We start from the raw sequence: 23,684 nt of genomic DNA, 5'->3' as shown, positions 1-23,684 counted from the left end.
GCTTTGTTTGGACAAGAGTTGGACCATCATGTGTGCAGGAAGTAGTACTTTTTGGACAACTACTGTTTGTCCAGACATGAGAGAATACACATTGTATCCAGTACTGCTTTAGATTGATGGAATTTCTTAGAATGATTTTAGTCACTTGAGTTATATGTGATCATTATAGGAAACTTAGAAGGTACAAATGAATGCATGTTTTAAAGACCACTCACTTGTGACCCTTATATGTACGTTCCACAATATCTCATTTAACTTGTCTTCCATGAATGGATGGGATTCCAGTGGGCAGGGAGGGGAGGGTGGGGTCATAGAGTTTTGTCTTAAGACAGGCATCCGATCTTTAATGATTTTGGTCTATTCTGAAGTCTTAAATGTATTGGGATGGGAGTCTTTTATTAAAATTAAGTTTCCTTGTCAAAAAAGCTTAAAGTCCAACTCTGGAAAATGTACTTGTTGAGAAAAACACAACAGTAAGTTTACAGAATAGAAATAAACTTTGGAAAACCACATGAAAATATTTGGAGCGAGTATTGACATTGGGAGGAAAGACGAGATTACTGATCCATCAAGATTAGCTTCCAAGGAAAGGGAATGCTGTGAACCTGGTTTTGATTTCTTTGGTGGCAGTGAAGGCAGTGCAGGTTCATACCACTCTTCTAACCAATACGACAGAATAGCTCTCAAGGACTTGGACTATACTTTCAGCAGGTTCTTAACGTTCCTTGAACCATTGACTGCTTTATTTTTTATTTTTATTTTTCTTTCATTGACTGCTTTAGAAGTCTGGTGAAGCCTGTGGGCCTTCCTAGAATAATGTTTTTAAATACATAAAATAATTTTTAGGGTTATGAAGGAAATTATATTGAAACACAGTTCTATACAGGTTGAGAATCCCTGACTGACACCTGGGTGGCTCAGCAGTTGAGCGCCTGCCTTCGACCCAGGGCGTTATCCTGGGGTCCCAGGATCGAGTCCCACGTCAGGCTCCCTGCGTGGAGCCTGCTTCTCCCTCTGCCTGTGTCTCTGCCTCTCTCTCTCTCTGTGTCTCTCCCTGACTAAAGGCCCTTTGCCATATTTGGAGCCGTCTAAGACCTAGGGCTATGGTGGGTAATTGTAGACATTTAATTAAGTTTTGTTGAATTACATGAATGGAAACTTTTTTTTCTTAAGCAACTGAAGTAAATACTGTTGGGATGGTAGTGTGTATTTTACCTTGTCTTTTTTGAAAGAGTTGTTTTTATTATGCAGTTTATGGGTGTTGAGTAGTCATTGCAGGTATTATGAATGGAATTGTGGGAATTTTTTGGTGACTCTTATTTTTGTGGAATGGTCTCTTTATACAGAAGAAAGATCTCTCAGATCCTTTCAATGATGAAGAAAAAGAAAGGCATAAAGTGGAGGCCCTTGCCCGGAAATTTGAAGAAAAATATGTAAGATTCCTCTCTTGGGCAACAAAACAGCCTCGTTGAGTGGGAGAGGTTCAGACATTTTTATGTTCCTTTAGTGGATTATCATCTAAACAAGTACAGAGGTTGGCGAGAACAAAATGCAATTATTAGATAAATGCATTATGGTACAGAAAATACATGTGGCAGGCTCTAGCGTGTGAAGCTAAATGGATGAATGAGCAAGAAGTGCCTTTTACTCCTAGAATTTATGCTTAAAATAAATGTTTTGAAACAAAGCATACAAAGCCATTTCATTCCTTCTTCTTGAAGTTTTAGGCCATTTTATGCAGATACAAATCTGTTCTATTTAAAAGATCTTCAGGGAATGGGGTTTAGGGTGGGTGTATGGTTGTGTGTGAGAGAGTGTCCCACTGATTTACAACCTTTAGTCACTAGTTGGAGTTCAAGGCAACAATTAATTCCATGTAGCAAAAAAAAGCATGTTGATCTTAACATGCCTGAGACTTAAACATTTATTAAGAGGGCAGGCCTCATGCTGTATGTTCTTACCACAGTTACACATGGAAAAAATGCATAACCTATTTTAAATTTTAGGGTGGAAAGAAACGTAGAAAAGATCGGATACAGGACCTAATTGACATGGGGTACGGTTACGATGAATCTGACTCTTTCATCGATAATTCTGAGGCGGTAAGTCTTTACTGAAAATACCACTGAAACTACCCCACCCTAGCTCCTACTAATAATGATGGCCTGGAGGTGGAGTCGAGTCAGCGTGGGCATGCCCTCAGTGTGAAGAGAAAGCTGTCCTGGTGAGAGAGAGGGGAAGTGACATTCTTGATCAGGCCATAGTTCCCTCACCGAAAATGATGACCAAATCTGTCCACACACCTTTGAGCTAGGACATTCATGGTTGACCAGAAGCAGGTCTTAGCATGCTGAGAAGTGACAGAAGAACACAGTCACATCTGCTCTGTCAAGACCCACTCTGCACCTTTGGACTGTTGTACCAGAACTTGGAGCTGACTGTTTGTTTTTTCCCCTTCAGTATGACGAGCTTGTTCCTGCTTCTTTGACTACAAAGTATGGAGGATTTTACATTAATTCGGGAACCCTGCAATTTAGACAAGCATCAGAATCTGAGGATGACTTCATTAAAGAAAAGAAGAAAAAATCTCCAAAGGTTAGAATAATACTTGTTTTTGGATTTCAGAAGTGCTTTCTTATATGACTTTATAAGATCAGTAGGTGACTTGCCAGAATGTCTCCTGGTTTAGGATGGCTCAGGAGCTTGGTGGAAAGGCATGATACGTGTTGAGACTGACAGGTCACTTCTCACACCTGTACTGTGGGGAGATGCTGTGAACCTGGAGGTGTCCACGCCTGTTTCCCAGCAGGCGCAGCAGGGATTTGTTTCTCAAGGTGGTCACAGGGTGGGGACTGGGGCAGTGAAGGTTGTGGAGTGAGGGGAGTTTGCACCAACCTTGCTGTGTCTCTTCTGTGGACATGTAGAGGACTTCAGTTCCCAGGGCTGTCACCCCAACAAAAACAACAAGTTAGCCTTAAGTTTATTTTGAAATCAGCCTACCACTGCCTGTGTGTTTAAAACAAGAGGTAGGGCCCACGTACAGCTTACTTGAATGAGAAAAGTTTCAGGCTACAGAATGGCCTCTTGCCTCAGCCCTGGGTGCTTCCAGGAGACACTGTCAGTGGGAACACTGTGTTGACCTGCTGCAGGTCTGTGGTCCGGGACCAATCTGGAAGCTGTTGCTCTTGAAGGAAGTAAGACAGCTCTCAGGATGTACCCTGGGCGGAGCAAGGCCAGTGCTGTGTAGTGCACTTGCTCCCTGAGTTAGGGAGCCGTGTAACTGTGCCTTGTCTTTAATTCTCAGAAGCGGAAGTTGAAGGAAGGTGGTGAGAAGATAAAGAAGAAGAAAAAAGATGACACTTATGACAAGGAGAAGAAATCGAAAAAGTCCAAGTTTTCCAAAGCCGGGTGAGAGGCAGCAGCTGCTTTGCTAGGATAAATCTGAACTATTAGGGCAGGACACCTGGGAGCTGACGCGCCCTCCTCCTCACAGCTTCAGAAGAGGCAGCAGGGCCTGGCCTTCCTTTCCCCCTCACGCCTCCCACGGTGCCCTTGTGGGCAGTCAGTGCTCTCACATCTCTGTGTGTCAGACATTGGAGTTTTCTCTGTCCCTCTGTCAGCTTTGGCAGCTATTTCTGTCACTTTGTGACTGCTGATGTTCCTTGTTCTCTTGGGCACCCCTCCTCTGCCCCACTTCTCCTTCCGTCTCTGCCACGACCCTTTGTCTTCTGTGGTCCTGCTTTCTTCATCTCACCCCAGCTGCTCTTCAAGTTGCTGCTGCTCTCTGCTGCTCCTGCTTTTTCCCTTTAAATATTTCTCTTGCCCCCATCCCCTTTTTCGCAACCTTTTATTTCAGCCTGGCAGTGGTTTTTAAAAGCACATCGGATATTTAGCGTTCTGTGACACTGTTTTTGCTAACCTGTATTAAATCTCAAGCTTTGGTCCCGGCAAGAAGGAGCTCCATATGCCAAGAGGAGGGAGGAGGAGTAACAGGGTGGCCTTGTGACTAGGTTCCTGGAGACAGTTGCGCTGGGAGCAGGGGCAGTCTCTCGTGAATTTCCCTTTTGAGGTGTACTGCAGCCCTCCTAACCAGTTTCCTCCTTGCTTGCAGCTTCACAGCCCTCAATGCCAGTAAGGAGAAGAAGAAAAAGAAATATTCTGGGGCTTTGAGTGTTAAAGAGATGCTAAAGAAATTTCAGAAGGAGAAAGAGGCTCAGAGAAAGAGGGACGAAGACCATAAACCTGTAGCCGTCTCGTCGGCGGAAACTCAGGGCCTGCGGGAATTGGAGGGCACCTCTGACCCCTTGCTCTCGCTCTTTGGCTCCACTTCTGACAACGACTTGCTCCAGGCGGCCACTGCCATGGACTCGCTGACTGATTTGGACTTGGAGCAGCTGCTCAGTGAGTCTCCAGAAGGAAGCCCTTTCCGTGATATGGATGATGAGAGCGATTCCCTTGGGGTGGGACTGGATCAGGAATTCAGGCAGCCCTCTTCCCTCCCTGAAGGCCTGCCTGCACCCCTGGAGAAGCGCGTTAAGGAGCTGGCTCAGGTATGGTGACACAGAGTGGCTGGGCTTTCCTGGAAGCGGTTTGGGCAGATTGACGCTGGTTCTGCACCACATGAAGCTCGCTGCCCAGAGCAACCCTTAGTGAATTGGCAGTTTCAGTGTAAGGTTTTCCGAGCTCTTTTCTCCCCCCATGTGAGGAAACTATACACTCTGCGCATCAGGCATCACTTTTAGACTTTTGTGGTTCTTTCATTCCTGGAAAAATCTTCTGGGGAGAGTTTCTCTCTTTCTATTTCCTGCCTATCGGTTCCTTCCCCACAAATATCTTTCCTTTGGTGCAATAGACTGATATTAATGTTGGTGGCAGGCAGCTGAGGCACAGATCCGTCATTTTAGTAATCTTTTGAAGGTTTGGAAAATTCACACAAGCTTGCAGATGAATATTACACATAGAGTGTGTGTGCTTAATTGCCACTGCATTTCAGTTGCTGCTTGGACTTGCCAATCATCAGTGTTAGGTAGTAAGTACAGGAATGCCTAAGGTGTGATAAATGAAAAGGAGTGAACCTTAATATTGCCCGTGAACCATTAAAAAAACAGCAAAAGTCTTTGAGTGATAGCCGTTGGCGATTGGGAATTGATTTCTAGAGGGCTAAGAACTGTCAATTCAGTAATGTATTGCTGACCATAAACCAAGCATGGGTCGTTAGTTATGATGACTTTTAGTTAAAAAAATGCTTTACCTTGGGCATCATGACTTATGGTGCAACTCTGGTGGCATTTATACTCTGTAGCTTAAGTATTAAGCCAGTGATTCTCCTAGGATTTCAGAATCACTGTTAGGTGTGTAATATCTCTTGTGTTTTAGGGCAGGATGAAATGTTAACCACTGCTACAAATGATTTTCTTGTTTCCAAAAAATATTTAAGCACAACTTACAAAGTAAAGCAAATGTCTTACTTGGATTTTTAGTTCTTCCTCGTTAGCCCATGTGCAGTATTCTCTTTGAATGTGATGATTTAAATGAATTGTGCCATGTCAGGGGTTCAGAGTATACCTTAATAGGACATTAAGGTGGAAGTAGTTGAATCTGAACTTGGCATGTTTGAGCGTACTGTTCTGTTTGCTCTTAGAATTTATGTTTTAAAAAATTACTCCTTGTTCTTCTCAATCTTCCAGTTTGTTATCAAATTGTTTTTTAGCATCTGAAAGTCTTGTTAAGTAAGTTGAGTTAGATATATGTGGCAGTAGCCAGTCGTTTCTTTAGAGAAATGTCAAAACCATTCTTGGATGTGTCCCTTACCCCCACCATAGGCAGTGTTTTAGTCTGATAACTTAGACTCATTATTTCAATTTCTTGGGAAAGATGGACAAATTCAGTGGAAACAAAGTGGCTTAACATGAAACAGCATTGGGTTGTGATTCAAGAAAGCCTTGTTTCTGGAGTCCATTTAGATGGACTCTGAGCAAGCTGTGCTTCCTCAGTGTTTGCCAAGTTATCTCTTGGACAATGGAGACAGGGTTCTGGATCCCATAGATAAGGTAGCTTGGGTTTTGGTGGGAAGTGGTAACCAGGACAAATTGACATACTGAAAATACAGTGTTCATATGTGAAATCAATACTTTAGTCATCACCTGGCCTTTCTACTACAAAAGTGTTAAGAAACTCTGAGAAATGGCGTAGAAAGTGGGGATTACCCATCATTCTGCCAATCTGAAAACTATTTTCAATTTGCTTATTCTTTTTTAGCTTCTGTGTATGTTTTTATGGAGTTGTAATTATAGTTGTCAATAATTGTTTCCTGCTTTCTTCACTTAATAAATATTATTATAAACCCCTCATCACTTTTGATGGTTGCATGGAAAAGAAGGCTTATTTTTGGAAAGTTACTTAATGCCATTCCAGAGGATCCCCAGGTGCTCCATTCCCACCAGGGCCTGTGCTTGGGCACTTGGAGCCTCCCCACATGTGTGCACAAGTGCTCTAAACCCAGACCTCACTGAGAATCTCCTGGGAAAGCTATTCTTCCCAGGAGAAAAATGCACACATACACAAAACTTGCATACAATTCCAGAAGCCACTCATGGATATTTAGATCCTTAATAAGGAATCCTGTCATCAATCTTGAACTGAACATTGGTTTTTAAAATTTAAATTAAATTTGATGTACATAACTGTAACATTAGTAGTGTTATATGTTTCTCACTTTATATTTCATTCCTCTAACTATCCTTTTTTCCTCTTTATTTTTATAAGATTGTTTACATTTAAAAGTTTGGCCCTAGATGATACATGGATCAGTTTCTACTATTATCTGAAAAAGTGCCCAAAACTTAGGGCTTCAAAGAGCAGTTCATTTCTCCTGACTCTAGGTAGCTGGGCAGTTCCTCTTCTGGTCCTGCCTGGCTCACTCTTGGGGCTATGTTCAGCTGGCAAGTTGGCTGGGTGCTGGACCACAGGGATGGCTGAGATGGCCAGGACATCCGGCCTCTCCCTCCTCTGATCTTTCATCCTGGGTTTCTTCAGGGTATGGCAGTTTCAGGGCAACATTTCAAGAGAATGAAGGTAGAAGCTGCAAGGCCCATAAGATCTAGCCGTAGAAGTTGTGCATTGACATCACTTCTCCCACTCTATTGGTAAAGCAAGTCACAGGAGCAAACCAGGTTTGAGGGTTGGGAAATTAGAGGCCACCTCCCTGTGGCACAATGCATGTACTGGGAGGGAAGGGATCTGAGGTCCTGTTGCTGCCTATCACAGTCCCGTAAACAGATTCTAATCTGGTATGTATCTGTCCCTTCAAGAACAATCTTTGCTGTGGGAAGCAAGAACAGATTTACCTTCTAACTAGATGTGATGCTTAAAACTTTGAAAAAATGTATTTGAAAACTTATGTATGTTAGAGAGGTACACCAAGAAGGCTGCCCTGGTAGATGTCTAAACAAAGGTCACTGTTTTCTTCTTATGTTAGTTAGTGTTTCATTTCCTGTTCCCTTGTACTGCACATTTTTATGGGCTCCAAGGTATCCAGTGATTTGATTTGATAGCCTTACCCTGCCTTCACTTAATATGCCTTAAATTGTGCCTTTTTCTTGGTTGTTGAAAAGTTCAGATGTGTTGCCACCTTCAGGTTACTTCTCTTGATGTAGTTTAGCAACTGTTCAGCCTGGTCCATACAGATGACTCAGGTCTGTTGACTCAAGCATAAAATGGGAACGATACTGAGAAAAGAAACAGAGACCCTTGTAACCCAGTCTTCTACTCTACCTGTTCACAGCTTACCTTCCTATAGACTTAGAATTCCTGCATCACAAATCCAGGGAGACCTGGATCCAAGGACAGAAATGTAGAAAAAAAAACAAACCTAACCTGTTTGATCTTTTCTAAAAAGAGAATTATACCAGCAAAAACAGGCACAGTATATAAGGTTCTGATCTAGGTGCTGAGAGGCTGCAAGTGGCTTTTATTATAATTGAAACACCTCATTAAAGGACTATTGGAACTATTATAAATCAGCATGATTGAGCTGTTTGGTTTAACTTAATTTCCTAATTAATCTAGGATCAATTTATACAACTCCTTAGGCAAGGTTGTCTCTTCTTAGGGTTGAGGAACCCCACTTATTTCTGGAAGACTATCATATAAATCCAATTGTTCTTTTAATTAAGTTTATTTAAAAATACAGCACTTGAGGGGCGCCTGGGTGGCTTAGTCAGTTGAGTGTCTGATTCTTGGTTTTGGCTCAGGTCATGATCTTAGGGTTGTGAGATTGAGCCCCCATAATTGGGCTCCACACTCACCTGGGAGTCTGCTTCTCTTCCTCTCCCTCTATCCCTCTCCCTGCTTGTGAGCTTTCTGTCTCTTTCTCTGTGTGTGTCTTTCTCAAATAAAATATTAAAAAAATAAAAATATAGCACTTGACTAATTATCTTCAGGATAAAACCAGACCCTCAGGGATATGGCCTACACAATTCAAAAGGATCAATCAGAAAAAAATCTTCTTAAAAAGTATATAGCTAGAAAGCCTCTGACACATTGGAAAACCAGCTGACATCTAAAAATAAAATTTGAAAGAAACCCTAAGCTTGTTGATAGGCCGGACAAATAGTGGGCATTTGAAATACATATCAAAGTAATTAGATTGAATTAATGTGGAAGTACTTCTGGATCTTATAAGTAGCAGTGTGTAAGCTTAAGCAAAAGAATGACTCAGTTTTATTTTCTCTCAAGCTAAAATCATTTGAAGTGCCGAATTCTGAATCCTGAAAATGTAAGAAATTGGCAGATGAATGGATTCAAAGTCATGCCCCTTATTCATTTCCACCCATCCATCCATTTCATCCCCTTTCATCCTGGACTTTTGCACTTCTCTCTCTCCCTACTTCCAGGGGTCTGCAGAAGCTTGAGTTTTGCATATCCTCTGCAAGTTCTGTTCCAACTTTCTTCCTCTGGTTGCATTCTTTCAGTAAAACCTGTTTGTTCCTTCATTAATTCACTCAGGTGACATTTACTAACTATTACATGACAGGCAGGTGTGGGAAATAAATTGGCAAATAAGATTTGTTTCTTGTTCTCCATGGGCTTGTGCTATAAATGGACAAGCCCATGGACAGGTGTAAACACCTGGCTGTAGGACAGAGTAGAATGAGGTAAGCTCTGTGATGTTTGGGTGGCCAAGCAAATTGTCAGGTGGACAGCCAGCTTTGAAGAGAGAAGCTTCTTGGGGTACATAGGAATCAGACTGGAGGGGACAGATTTGGCCAGGCTCAGTAGAGAGATGGCCTTTATAGGAAGCCAGGGCACAGAGCTGAGGATGGACAAAGAGGTGTTGGAGGGCTGGTACCTGCTGGAGCATGGTGGACCAGAGCTGGAGTGGCTTGCTGGGGCCAGATCCTGCAGAATCATAAATACCACATAAAGGAGTTTCAGTTTGATTGTGGGCTTGGAGAGAGCTGCCTAAAGGCTTAAAGAAGGAAGTGGAAGGATTTCAGGAGAATAGAGTGTAGTTATTAGAAGTGGGAAATACAGAAAGAGGAGCAGAAGCTAGTGGGTTTGGTTTTGGGTAAGTTGAGTATCCATACCAGAGAATCATCCATTCACAGAAGTAACTGGAAAGTCTAATCCAGAGCTTAGAAAAAAGGGTATAGGGCAAGACGTTTAGATTTTAGAGGTCTATGTGCATTATGTGTTATTTTGAAGCTGTGAAGGAAAAGGTATTGGGTGAAGATAGTTTTAGATAGAACTTTGAGCTCTATCTTTGGTAAGGAGTTAATGGAGAAGACAGGGAGGGAGCAGAGGTAGGAAGAGGACCCAGAGGGTACGGTGAGGGAAGGCAAATAGGGTGATGGGAAGGTTGGAAGGTGGTTCTCAGTCTCTGCAATCTCAGAGAAGTTGATCATTTGTTTTAGACAATCACTGTATTGCTTTTGTTTGAGGTCATTATTCTATATCAAGCCTGATTTTAGATATTTTATTTTGCCTCAAGCCTTTGGACCAGCAACTCTTGGGTTTAGATCAGCGGTTCTCAATCCCCTCTGTACATTAGAGTTACCAGGGTTCCTTTTAAAGAAACAGATTCCTGGGCCTCATTCCCAGAGATTTGGATACGATTGCTCTAGAGTGGGGAAAGCTGCCAGGTAATTCCAGCATGAAGCCAAATATGAGAACCCATGGTTCAGACTTTTGCCGTGATTGCTTTCCTGACTTACGTACTCCGTCTCCTGGCTGCCTGCCCTGGCTGCCATCCAGGGTGCTGCTGTGTTCTCATGGGAAGCAGAAGACGATATAGTAGCCTGTTGTGCTACTTGTGTCAGTAGTAGAAAGGTGTGTTAGTAGTTCAGATGGTCTGGTTAACAGAGTTTGTGATACACTGTAAGTAGATTCTGGATTTCCCAAGAGTTACAATGTCCTTAAATGCTTAAAGCAGCACTTTATTATTTTTTAGGGGTGAGAGGGATAAGGGCCTTTGAATTTTGTAATTTTGTTGGAGTTCTTAATTGTTTCTGTACTGTGGACGTATGGAAATTCTGATTTACAGTTAACAGGAGTTAACTAGCTGGTTGAATCAAATACATCCTGATTGCCTTGACTCTGTATGATTGTCTTTCCTGTGACTGTTGTCTCCAGTCCTGGGAGGAATGGACAGTCCATAGATGCTTTAGCAGAGTTTGAGAAAGCTGGATATACCAGTTGGGGAGCGCATAGTGATCATAGGTGAACTTAATCTGGGATTAGGGCTGAATAGGGAAGGGCACAGCGAGGATTTTATCAGGTTGACAGGCATTCTGTAGGGACTGACTGGTCTGGTGCCTGTGGGTGAGTGTGCAGTCCTGTGGGGAGAGCGCACTAACGATGTTACTGTCTGCTGTGAACCAGGCCGCCAGAGCTGCTGAAGGAGAAAGCAGACAGAAGTTCTTCACCCAGGATGTTAATGGCACCCTCTTAGAGTGAGTATCTTTGGTTTCTCTGGATCTGCTGTTACCATGCCTGGCTAGGGGAAATGAGCGCTGCTTGAACTACTTAACAGTGGCCACCTATGAGAGGAAGAAATGGTTTTTATTGTTTATGCTTTTTTTTTTTTTTTAAAGGGGGGTTGGGTACAACAAATATTTGTCTCCAGGAAATGACAGACCTTACTAACTTTAGGCAGCGGGTGTTATTAGAACGCTGCATATAATAATCATGGCCATTTGGAAGAGGATTTCTTGGCAAGTAGGAGATTAGAGAGAGAAAAAGTATTGCTTGCCTGTCTTTGAGAATCCAGAAAAATAAGAGCTAACTTGGTAGAGCCACAGGAGCCTACTCTCCTGGGATCATTCTCCTCTCGCTCTCACTTCTGCTCCCAAGGCTAGGGTGTATAAATATCCTGTGGCACATCTCCCAGATACCTGAACCTCTGAGATGTTACTCTGTATGTATGAGATTAAAAAGCAAAAAAAACTGCACATATAAATCCAAACCAGGTTCTTGATATCTGTCCTTCCAGCTTTTCACCAGCTTCTTTCTCTCTTGCATTGTTTAGCAGAGGAAGATTGTTGCTCAACAACTGAGGATTTTGCACATGTAAGAACAGTTGTCAAGGCTTGAGGATATTCTAGCAAATGACCGGGATGGGGATTGGCCTCCTGGGTCAGGAAGCCTGGACTATAGAGAGCACCTGAGGGTCAGCACACAGGAGAGATTTGTGCCAACAATAGCCTACTGAAGCTTGCCAAATAGATCAAGGGATTGAAGACAAATATTTTTCTGCTCATCTAGATGGGGACCCTGGAGGGGTGAGGATTTCCCTCACCTCCTTATTAGGGATAGAACTGGGGGAAAAAGGAAATACTGTTGGAAAGTATTTCCTGTCTACACAAAGAAACTCAATCACTTTCCATTTTGTTTTTTTTGTTTTTTTTTTTAAATTTTTTATTTATTTATGATAGTCACAGAGAGAGAGAGAGAAAGGCAGAGACACAGGCAGAGGGAGAAGCAGGCTCCATGCACCGGGAGCGTGACGTGGGATTCAATCCCGGGTCTCCAGGATCGCGCCCTGGGCCAAAGGCAGGCGCCAAACCGCTGCGCCACCCAGGGATCCCACTTTCCATTTTGAAAGCTCTTATGTTCTTTTTATTGGTGAAATTTAGTACTTCAGAGCTTGTTCTCCTAGGTTCTGTTCTCCTGACTACCTTTGAGTTGGTCTTGTCTTTGACCTGAGGGCCTTGACCTAGCCAAGTTTATCAGGTGTGGGAGTTCTGATTTGGTGACTGCTGGGGATCTGTTGCACTGGTCACTTAGTTACAGTGCGTGACCGACAGCATAAGGTTTGATCTGTTGTTGGCTCTTGGTTTTCCTCTCTGCGGTAGGGTGACCTCATGATGAGAGAAGCTCCAGTGAGCTGCGGGCTCTTGATGACTCTCTTCTCTTCTTCAGCATAGAGGTGCAAACTCGAGAGCTGAGTAGCCAAATCCGTTCTGGGGTCTATGCCTATCTTGCTTCATTCCTGCCCTGCAGCAAGGACACCCTGGTCAAACGTGCTCGGAAACTTCACCTCTACGAACAGGTGGGTGACTGTGGAGTGCAGTCCCTTGGCTTTAGGAGAAGGTGACTGAGTCTTCACAGATGCACATCTGCTGTTGTCCTGCCTTCGTGTGATTACTAGTAGTGTATCCTCAGTTAAGAAGTGATGCATGAACCAATCTTATGATATGTCCTACTCTCTGCAGGGGGGACGTCTGAAGGAGCCTCTCCAGAAGCTTAAGGAAGCCATTGGAAGGGCAATGCCAGAGCAGATGGCCAAGTACCAGGATGAATGTCAGGCGCACACACAAGCCAAGGTCGCTAAGTAAGTGTGTTCCATCACTCTCACATGACATCCTTCTGCCTCTTCTCTTTTTTCTTTCTTTATTTTTTTTCCCCATTATTACATTTGTAAATGAGACTTTTCGCTCTTCTGCAGCATTTTCACCTTCTCTTAGAAGCCTGGGGCAGGGGGGAGGCAGTGGATGTGGGAGGAAGTAGTTCTTCTGTGGTAGTGACCTTAGGGTCCCATTGGTCCTATTCACACTATAGGATGCTGGAAGAGGAGAAGGACAAGGAGCAGAGGGAACGGATGTGCTCTGATGAGGAAGAAGATGAGGAAAAGGGGGGCAGGAGGATAATGGGACCCCGGAAGAAGTTCCAGTGGAATGATGAAATCAGGTGTGCCCAAACTGGGACCTTGCCTCATTGGAGGGTTTGTGGGGCCAGTGTCTGAGCATGTTCCTGTGTTTCTAATGAAGGTTAGAATCATTTACTTTAATCAGGGCTGCTGAAAGCACATGATTGAAACCTTAAAAGTAGCATTTGGCGTAGTTTGAAGTTTCTGACTTCTGTCTACCCCTCAGGGAGCTGCTTTGCCACGTGGTGAAGATAAAACTGGAGAGCTACGATCTGGAGAGGAACAATAAGACCCAGTCTTGGGAGGACTATGTGAAGGCCTTTCTGGATGCTGAGGTCAAACCTCTGTGGCCCAAAGGCTGGATGCAGGCCAGGTGAGGGCCGTGAGCAGCCAATATGGTCAGTGTGGTGATGAGGTGGAGCGTTCTTGCAGTACAGAAATATTTGAGTGCTTCTGTTCTGCCAGGCCAACAGGGTCCCTTAACTCAGGAGTCACCGTCTAGCTGAGTCAACTCCAGCCTTACTGGAGTGGTTAGGGGTGTACTGGTTGCTGTGAATGGCTCTTATTCTTCCCTTGACGAAGGAAGTTATCTTTGGGGTTTTGTCTTTGTCATGCTTTGTCCCACTTCAGCTCTGAATTGGAGTATGCACATCTCACCTCAGTCTGCCCTTACCTGTTTTGAGATAATGGCTCCCCATTGAAGTTGAGAGGTAGATTCATCTTGGAAATATCTTCTTGTTCTGAACAGAAGTCTTACTTGGCGAGGATCAGGCTGACTGCTTATTGGAGTTAAGGGCTGAACTTCTGTGATGTGTAGCTTTCTGTGTGAAGGAACTATGACTGCCGTCCACAGATAGGAAAGCTGGCTGGAGCTTATGCTCTCCCCTTTCCCCCACTGTGGGAAAATACACTTTACATAAAACTTTACCATCTGAATCATTCTTAGGTGCACCATCCAGTGGTTTTATTTATTTTTAATTTTTAAAATAATTTTTACCATCATTTTTTTTAAAGATTTTATTTATTTATTCATCAGAGAGAGAGAGAGAGAGAGACAGAGACACAGGCAGAGGGAGAAGCAGGCTCCATGCAGGGAGCCTGACGTGGGACTTGATCCTGGGTCTCCAGGATCAGGCCCTTGGCTAAAGGTGACGCTAAACCCCTGAGCCACCCAGGCTGCCCTGTCCAGTGGTTTTATTTATTTACTTATTTTTAATTTTATTATTTATCATGAGAATACACAGGAGACAGAGAGAGAGGCAGAGGCACAGGCGGAGGGAAAAGTAGACTCCATGCAGGGAGCTCAACGTGGGACTCGATCCTGGGTCTCCAGGGTCACGCCCTGGGATGAAGGCAGGCGCTAAACCGCTGAGCCACCCGGGCTGCCCTGTCCAGTGGTTTTAAATACATTTACAGGGACACCTGGGTGACTCAGTGGTTGAGGGTCTGCCTTTGGCTCAGGGTGTGATCCTGGGGTCCCAGGATAGAGTCCCGCATTGGGCTCCCCTTGGGGAGCCTGCTTCTCCCACTGCCTATATCTCTGCTTCTCTATGTGTGTCTCTCATGAATACATAAATTAAAAAAAGAAATCTTAAATACCTTTACATTGTTGTGGAACCATAACCATCCATCCCTTTAACTCCTTTCATCTTCTAAAACTGAAGTTTTTTACCTATTAAACAATAACTTCACATCCTCCCACCCTCGATTCTGTGATCATTGTTCTACTTTCTATGATTTTGACTCATCCGAGTACTTCATAGAAGTGGAATCAGGGGATCCCTGGGTGGCGCAGTGGTTTAGCGCCTGCCTTTGGCCCAGGGCGCAATCCTGGAGACCCAGGATCGAATCCCGTGTCGGGCTCCCGGTGCATGGAGCCTGCTTCTCCCTCTGCCTGTGTCTCTGCCTCTCTCTCTCTCACTGTGTGCCTATCATAAATAAATAAAAATTAAAAAAAAAAAAGAAGTGGAATCATACAGAATTTGTCTTTGTGGAACTGGTTCATTTCACTCAGTATAATATCCTCAAGGATTTGTCTTTATTACACATTACTGAATTGCCTTCCTTTTTAAGGCACAGAATAACATTCCATTGTATGTGTAAGCCCCATTTTGGTTATCCATGCATCAGTTGATGCTTAGGTTGCTTCCATCTCTTAGCTATTGTGAATAATACTGTTATGAAATTGGGTGTACAAATACCTCTTCAACACCCTGGTTTCAGTTCTTTTGTGTTTATGCCTAGAAATGGAATAGCTGGATCATGTGATAATTATATGTTTAATTTTTCGAGGAACCACGAGTGTTTTCCATAGTGGCTATATCATTTTGCATTTCCACCATCAGTGCACAAGGGCTTGTTTGCCTCCTCGCCAGTACTTGACATTTTCTGGGGTTTTGGTGGTAGCTACTGTCGTAATGGACCTGAGGTGGTATCTCCCTATAGATTTGATTTGAATTTTCCTAGTGATTAGTGACATTGAGCATCTTTTCATTTACTAATGGGCCATTTATATACCTTCTTAAAATGTCTATTCAAGTCTTTTGCCCATTTTTCAATTGGAAATATTTTGTTGTTGAGCAACAAATATTCTGTATTCTGGATATTAATCCCTTGACAGATGTGATTTCCAAATATTTTCTCCCATCTTGTGAGTTACTTTTTTACTCTGTGTTTGGTATCTTTGGTGTACAAAATTTTTAAATTTAGTGAAGTCCAATTTGTCTACATTTTGTGTAGACATATCTGGTGTCATATCTAAGATAACAATTGTCAGCTCCAGTGTCATGAAGCTGAGTTAATTTTTGTATATGACATTACATAAAGGGTGCACCTTCATTTTTTTTGCATGTGGATATCCAGTTTTCGCAGCACCAGTTGAAAAGACTGTCCTTCCTTCATTGGTCTTCACACCTTTGTTGAAAATCATTTGACCCCATACGTGAGGGTTTTACTTCTGAGCTGTCTGTCCTCTTCCATTGATCTGTGTATCTGTCTTTATGCCAATAACACGCTGGATAGTAATCCAGTAATCTAGCTTTGTAAATTTTGAAATCAGAAAGTGTGATTCTCCAGCTTTATTCTTTTTCAAGATTATTTTTGGCTTTTAGAATCTCTTGAAATTCCATATGAATTTTAATGGATTTTTCTATTTCTGCAAAAAACAGTCATTAGGATTTTGGGGGGATTACATTGAATCTATAGATTGCTTTAGCTAGTATTGAGATTACAACTCAGTAATATTAAGTTGTCCAGTCTGTGATAGGATGTGTTTCTTTTCTTTTCCTTATTTTTCTTTTCTTTTCTTTCCTTCATTTATTTGGGGCGCCTGGGTGGCTCAGTGGTTGAGCATCTGCCTTTGGCTCAGATTGTGATCCTGGGATCGAGTCTTGCATCAGGCTTCCCACAGGGAGCCTGCTTCTCCCTCTGCCTATGTTTCTGCTTCTCTCTGTCTCTCATGAATAGATAAAGAAATCTTTTTTTTTTTTTTTTAAAGGATTGTATTTATTAGAGCACACTGGTGTGCACATGAGTAGAAGGAGAGGGAAGGAGAAGCAGGCTCCCTGCTGAGCAGGGAGTCCAATGAAGGGCTGTATCCCAGGACCCTGGAATCACGACCTGAGCCAAGGCAGACACTTAACCCGTTGACCGACCAAGCCACCCAGGTGCCCCCGGGATGTGTTTCCATTTATTTATGTCTTTAATTTCTTTCAGCAGTGTTTTGTCGTTTTCATTGTATAAGTCTCTTACCTCCTTGGTGAAGTTAATTCCTAAGTTTTTCTTTTGTTTTTTTCTTTTGATGCTGTTGTGAATAGAATTATTTTTGTAATTTCCTTTTCATGTACAGAAATACAACTGATTTTTGTGTGTGTTGATTTTGCATCTTGAGACTTTGCAAAATTCATTTATTCTAAAACTTTCTGGAATCTTCAGAGTTTTCTACATAAAAGATAATCTTTGCAAACGGAGCCCACCTTATTCCTTCTAAGTTTCGATGCCTTTTGTTTCTTTTTCTGGCCTAACTGCTCTGGCTAGAACTCCCAGTACTGTGTTGAATTAGAAGTTGTGAAAGCAGTCATTCTTACCTTTTTCCTGATCTTAGAAGAAACGCTTTCAGCTTTTTACCATTATGATGTTCACTGGGAGGTTTCATATTTGGCTTTTATTATGTAGAAGTAATCCTATTATAAGCTTGTTGAGTGTTTTTATCATGATAGGGTGTTGAATTTTGTCCTGTGCCTTTTCTGTATCAGTTGAAATGATCATGTGGGGTTTTTTACTTCATTCTGTTCACGTGGTATATTACACTGATCAGTTTTTGTATGTTGAATCACCCTTGCATTCCAGACATAAATTTCACTTGGTCTGTGATGTATAATGTTTTTAATATGCTCCTGAATCCTGTTTGCTAGTATTTTGTTGGGAAGTTTTTCATCAGTGTTATTTACAGGATATTGCTCTGTAATTTTCTTGTGCTATCTTTGCCTGGCTTTGGTATCAGGGTAATGTCAACTTCATAGAATGAATTTGTAAGTATTCCCTCTATAGGTTTTTTTTTTTTTTTTAAGTTTGAGGATTGGTAGTAGTACTTTACATATTTGGTAGAATCCACCCTGAAGCCATCATTTCCAGGCCTTTTCTTTGTCAAAAGTTTTTTCATAACTGATTCAGTCCTCTTGCTAGTTACAAGTATAGTCAGATTTTGTAATTCTTAGGGATTTAGTCTTGGTAGGTTTTGTGTTTGTAGGAATTTGTCCATTTCAGCTAGGTAATCCCATTTGTTGGTGTGCAATTGTTCATAGTACTCTCTTAGAATCCTTTTTTCTTTCTAGAATCAGTAGTAATGTCCCCACTTTCCTGATTTTGGTAATTTGAGTATCCTCTTGAACATTTCTTAGTCCATCTAGCTAAGGGTTTGCCAATTGTCTTGATGTTTTCGAAGAACCAACTTTTGCTCTTACTGATTTTTCTCTGTTTATTCTCTGTTTTATTTACCTATGCTCTGGTCTTCTGTATTTCCTTCCCTGTACTTGCTATCGGTTTAATTTGTTCTTTTTGTAGTTTCTTAAGTTGTAAAATCAGGTTGTTGATTTGAGATTTTTCTTGTTTTTAAACGTAAATGTTTATAGCTATAGTACCCCCTTGGCATCCTTTGAGCTGTAAGTTTTGGTATATTTGTGTTTTCCTTTTCATTCGTCTTTTAAGTATTTTCTTGTTTCCTTTGTGACTTTTTTTCTTTGATCCATTGATTGTTTAAAAGGGGTATTGTTGGGGCACCTGGGTGGCTCAGCGGTTGAGCATCTGTCTTTGGCTCCATTGTGATCCCAGGGGTCCTGGGAGGAGTCTCAGATTGGGCTCCCTGCAGGGAGCCTGCTTCTCCCTCTGCCTACATCTCTGCCTCTCTCTCTCTGTGTGTCTATCATGAATACATAAATGAATAAAAAAGTTTAAAGTGTGTTGTTTAATTTCCACAGTTTTGTGAATTTTTCAGTTTTTCTTATGTTACTGATTTGTAACTACATTCTCTTGAGGTGAGGGAAGATAGTTTGTATGGTATCTATCTTTTTAAATATTTTTTTTAAAAGATTTTATTTATTTGAGACAACAAAAGAGAGTGGTGATGGGGGTCCAGAGAGAGAGGGACAAGCAAACTCCTTGCTGAGCAGGGAGCCCACTGACTCAGGGCTCGATCCCAGGACCCCTGGGGTCATGACCTGAGCCAAAGGCAGATGCTTAACAGACTGAGCCACCCAGGTGCCTCAGTCTAAATTTCTTGAGACTTACTTTGTGACCTAATATATGGTCTGTCCTCGGAAATGTCCCATGTACACTTTAAAAGAATGATCTGTTGTTGGGTAGTGTACTGTATATGTTGTTGGATCTAGTTGGTTTACTGTGTTAACTTTTCTACTGTTTTATTTGTCTTCTATTTGGTGTTCTACTTATTATTGTGAATGGGTACTGAATTCTCCAACTCCTGTTGTAGAATTGTCTATTTCACCCTTCATTTCTGTCAGTTTTTGCTTCCAGTATAGGAATGTTTATAATTATTGCGTCTTCTTGCTGTTTTGAAGTTTTTATTAATACATAATGTCTTTTGTCTTATAATCTTTTTTTAAGATATATTTATTCATGAGAGACAGAAGGAGAGACATAGCAGGGTCCCTATGAGGAGCCCGATGTGGGACTCAATCTCAGACCCCAGGATCATGCCCTGAGCCAAAGGCAGATGCTCAACCACTGAGCCACCCAGTGCCCTGTCTTGTAATCTTTCTTGATTTAAAGTCTGTTTTTCTTTTTTTAAATAGAATAGCTATTTTCGTTTATTTATTTATTTATTTATTTATTTATTTATTTAATTAATTAATTAATTAATTTTTATTTATTTATGATAGTCATACAGAGAGAGAGAGAGAGAGGCAGAGACACAGGCAGAGGGAGAAGCAGGCTCCATGCACTGGGAGCCCGACGTGGGATTCGATCCTGGGTCTCCAGGATCGCGCCCTGGGCCAAAGGCAGGCGTTAAACCGCTGGCCACCCAGGGATCCCTTAAAGTCTGTTTTGTCTGATACCAGCATAGCTTCCTCCCCTGCTCTCTCTCTCTGATTATTGTGTGTGTGGAATATCTTCTTCCATCCTTTTGCCTTCAACCTGTTTTTGTTTTTGGGTCTCAAGTCAGTTCCTTTAGACAGAATTGAGTTAGATCATGTGTGTTTATCCATTCTGTCTGTCTTTGTTTTGATTGGAAAATTTAATCCATTCATATTTAAAGTAATTACTGATAAAGAAGGGCTTGCTTCTGTAAGTTCAATGACCTATAAAAACGCTGCTCCCGTACAGTTCTTTCCCTGCTTTGGTTGCTTATAGCACAAAATTACATTTTTATACATTGTGAGCCCCAGAACATAAGCTAATAATTTTTTAAAATGCCTTACTGTCTTAGATTATGTAGAAAACAAGATTTGGAGTTACAAACCAAAGTTATAGTAATATTAGCTTTTATGTTAATACTTGCTATTTTTTTCTTTATATTAGTCTCTTAAATCATGTAGAAAGTAAAAAGTTCAGTTACAAACCACTGTTAGGAGATTACTAGCTTGTTTTTTTAAAGATTTATTTGAGAGAAAAAAAACGCGTGTGCATGCAAATAGGAGGAAGGGCAGAGGGAGAGAGAGAATCTTAAGCAGACTCTGCTGAGTGTGGAGCCTTCTGGGAGGCTCCATCTCACAACTGTGGAATCATGACCTGAGCTGAAATCAAGTGTCAGACACTTAACTGAGACTCGGGGAACCTTAGAAAACTAGCTTTTATAATTGCCCTTATATTTACTTTTTCGAGATCCTTATTTCTTCACATGGTTTTAAAGTACTGTCTGATGTCATTTTATTTGCACAGGGCGCCCTTGAGCATTTCCCGCAGAGCAGTCCAATGGTCACAATGTCCTTCAACCTTTGTCTGTCTCAAAGTGTCTTCATAGATCCCCCACTTCTGAAGGACAGTTTTGCTGGATATAGGATTCTTGTTGGCCCTTTTCTTTCAGCACTTTGAGTATATTTGCCCACTATCTTCTGGCCTTCCAACATTTCTGATGAGAAATCTGCTAATAATTTTAAGTGATGTTGTACTTCTCTCTTTGGGCTTTCAAGATTCTTTTTGTTTTAAAAGTTTGATTACAATGTTTCTCTGTGGGGTTCATCTTGGAGTTCACTGAGCATCTTGGATGTTTATATTCATCTTTTTCATCAGATTTGAGGGGACTTTAGCCAATATTTCTTCCACTATTCTCTCTCCCCTTTCTGCCCTCTCTTCTCCTTCTGGGACTTCTACAGCATGTGGTGTGCATGTGGTCCAAGAGATGGTGCCCTGCATGTCCCTGTGGTCATGCAATCTTCAGTCTTTTTTTCTTTCTGTTCCTTTTTTTCTTTCTGTTCTGTAATGGAAATGGTAACTTCCATTATCTTCTCTTTGCACACATCTGTATTTGAGCACTCCAGGAAATTTTTCATTTTTGTTATTATACTTTTATTAAGTTCTGGAATTTCTTCTTAGTTTCTGTTTAGGTTTTCTGTTTCTTTATTGGTATTTCCGTTTTGTTCACAACAATCTTTCTTGACTTTCTCCACATCTACTTGTAGTTCTTTGAGCATCTGTAAGATCATTGCTTTAACATCTTTGTCTAATATATTTGCCATTAGATCTTTTTTGGAGAGAGTTTCTGGGTATTTTTTTTTCCCTTGAACAGCCTATACTTTCCTATTTGTTTGCCTTATTTTTTTTTTCTATGCATGTGTGTGGAACACTAGATTTGAATTGAATGTGGTAACTCCAGAAATCAGATTCTCTCACTTCCCCCAGGTTTACTTTTTCTTATTATTTTTATCTTTTTTTTTTTTTTTGAGATATAATTGACATACAACGTAGAATTAGTTTCAGGTGTAAAACATAATGGTTTTACATTTGATGTTTGTGAAATGCCTACCACAGTAAGTCTCTAGGGATCATCGTTTACCTCACATAGTTACAATTTTTCTTTTCTTTGATGAGAACTTTTATCTTCCGGGTGCCTAGGTGGCTCAGTTGGTTAAGTGTCTGACTCTTGATCTCAGCTCAGGTCTTGATCTCTGGGTCATGATTTCAAGCGCCACATTGGAGCCTACTTAAAAAAAAAAAAAAAAAAAGATGGATTCTCCCAGCAACTTTCAAATATACAATACAAAAAAAAAAAACAAAAAAACCCAAATATACAATACAGTATTGTTAACTATTGCCCCCATTCTGTATATTTTTGTTTTTGTGAATGTTGTGGGTAGTCTCTCTACCTGAGATCAGCCTGTGATGTAAACTTAATGTCTTCCTGGGTCTTATCTGAGCCCTTGCTTGGGCACGGGTAGTCGCTCTCTCACTTTCCCCCATATATGCAGTTGTTTTGAATGTTCTGTTTTAAAATATCTGTCTCCTAAAAGTGAGAAAGTGAACATTGAAGAAGGGAAAAGGACAACAGTTTTTCAAATCCACTGGAAGTCACCTCAGCCAAAGGGGCAGGGGCTTGCCATGGGGTGGGGAGAGACAGCAGTGGCTGCCCATCTCTGTCTGTACCTCTGTGATGAAAAGCAGCAATCAGAGCAGAGGTTCCCAGTACTTGGATGACCTCCCAAGTTCCTGCAAGCTGTGGGCAAACTGTTCTGGGGACACGTGTGCAGCTGCCTGACGTGGGGCTGGGGACAGGAGGCTGCAACTGTGCTAAGAGCTAGAATTGACAGCAGTTTACTCTTCAGGTCCTCCCCTATAAGTTGTAAGCCTTCAACATACTCTAGAATTCCAAAATACTTATTTTAAGATTTATTTTTTTTAGAGAAAGTGCAAATGTGTGAACAGGGAGAGGGGCAGAGGGAGAAGGAGAGAGAGAATCTCAGGCAGACTCCATGCTGAGTGTATATAGCCCAATACGGAGGTTGGTCTCACAACTTTGAGATCAGGACCTAAGCTGAGATCAAGAGTTGGATGTTTAACTGACTGAGCCACACCCAGGTATGCCTAAAATAATTATTTTAGATTCTATTAGTGTAGTTGTCCAGGTGGGTTGACAGTTCCTGGTGCTTCCTACTGTACCATCTTACTAGAATCAAGTCATGGAGCTTTTCTTTGTATCCCTTCTTTAGGTGGACTTGCTCTTTTCTTTATAGATTGAACTTCTGAAAGTGTATGGGGAGGTGCATAAAGAAAATTTTGTTGTGTTTCACTAGAAAAAGAGAAACTGTGGTCATTACACATTTGACTCTTAAAAGGAATGAGAATCAGCAACAAGGAAATCACTTCTGCCTTTAGGGGAGAAATCACTATGAGAAATTTTGGGACAGAACCATAGTTTTTTGGGGTCACTCTAGACTGTTTGCTTTTGAGTCGCCAGTGCAGCCACTTAGACTCTCTCACTAGGAATTAAGCTCACCAGGCCACTGACATTTAAGGCATAATAGTCACTGAGTACCAGGGATGCTAGGAAAGCTCTAGAAGCAGAGTGCTTGCCTTCAGGGGGGTCTATGCAGACTGCTTAGTGTTCTCTTTCTGTTTCAGGACTCTGTTTAAGGAGAGCAGACGAGGCCATGGGCATCTGACGTCAATCCTGTGAGTGTCTCAGTACTTTCTCAAGAACTACTGTTATTTTCACTTCCTTTGTGGATCTCCTCTAACCCTTTTCTGTGTTCATTCCTTTGAACAGGGCCAAGAAGAAAGTCATGGCCTCTTCCAAAATCAAGATGAAGGTGAGTCAGCCTACTCAGGGTCATGAATTCTCCTCTTTCTTCAGCCATACATATGAAACCTCTCAGGTGACCAGAGCAGCTCCTTGAGCTGTGCTGGACTGAGTGACAGCTCTTCAGGATGGTACTCTTCAGGCTATACCAAGAGGCAGCCTGGCCCATTGCAGGGGCCTGAGGTTGGCAGGGCAGAGACCTGAGCTGGGCCACTTTAGTGCCTTCCAGCCTTAGTTGTAGGAGACCGTTTCTGGGTTGTTGGTGGTGTTTGTGGGATTCAAATGAAG

The 23,684-nt window shown here is 41.8% G+C and overlaps 1 protein-coding gene across 3 annotated transcripts in view; it reads left to right on the top strand.

The window, feature by feature from the left end:
* UBN1 (ubinuclein 1) overlaps positions 1 to 23,684 on the top strand; it is a 46,929-nt gene that overhangs the window by 7,838 nt on the left and 15,407 nt on the right. For all 3 annotated transcript variants that reach the window (XR_005986686.1, XM_041747533.1, XM_041747534.1), the window contains exons 3-14: positions 1,347 to 1,433; positions 2,007 to 2,102; positions 2,461 to 2,595; positions 3,305 to 3,408; positions 4,112 to 4,550; positions 10,882 to 10,952; positions 12,421 to 12,550; positions 12,714 to 12,832; positions 13,060 to 13,188; positions 13,374 to 13,520; positions 23,219 to 23,269; positions 23,364 to 23,406. Coding sequence is in view for 2 of the 3 variants with exons in the window: in XM_041747533.1 (XP_041603467.1) it covers positions 1,347 to 1,433; positions 2,007 to 2,102; positions 2,461 to 2,595; positions 3,305 to 3,408; positions 4,112 to 4,550; positions 10,882 to 10,952; positions 12,421 to 12,550; positions 12,714 to 12,832; positions 13,060 to 13,188; positions 13,374 to 13,520; positions 23,219 to 23,269; positions 23,364 to 23,406 (1,551 nt within the window). In the remaining variant the exon portion in view is untranslated. The remainder of the gene's footprint in view (positions 1 to 1,346; positions 1,434 to 2,006; positions 2,103 to 2,460; positions 2,596 to 3,304; positions 3,409 to 4,111; positions 4,551 to 10,881; positions 10,953 to 12,420; positions 12,551 to 12,713; positions 12,833 to 13,059; positions 13,189 to 13,373; positions 13,521 to 23,218; positions 23,270 to 23,363; positions 23,407 to 23,684) is intronic.

This window comes from Vulpes lagopus, chromosome 3 (genome assembly GCF_018345385.1).
Source record: "Vulpes lagopus strain Blue_001 chromosome 3, ASM1834538v1, whole genome shotgun sequence".
Lineage (NCBI taxonomy): Eukaryota > Metazoa > Chordata > Mammalia > Carnivora > Canidae > Vulpes > Vulpes lagopus.
This window is presented reverse-complemented; position numbering and strand designations above follow the sequence as displayed.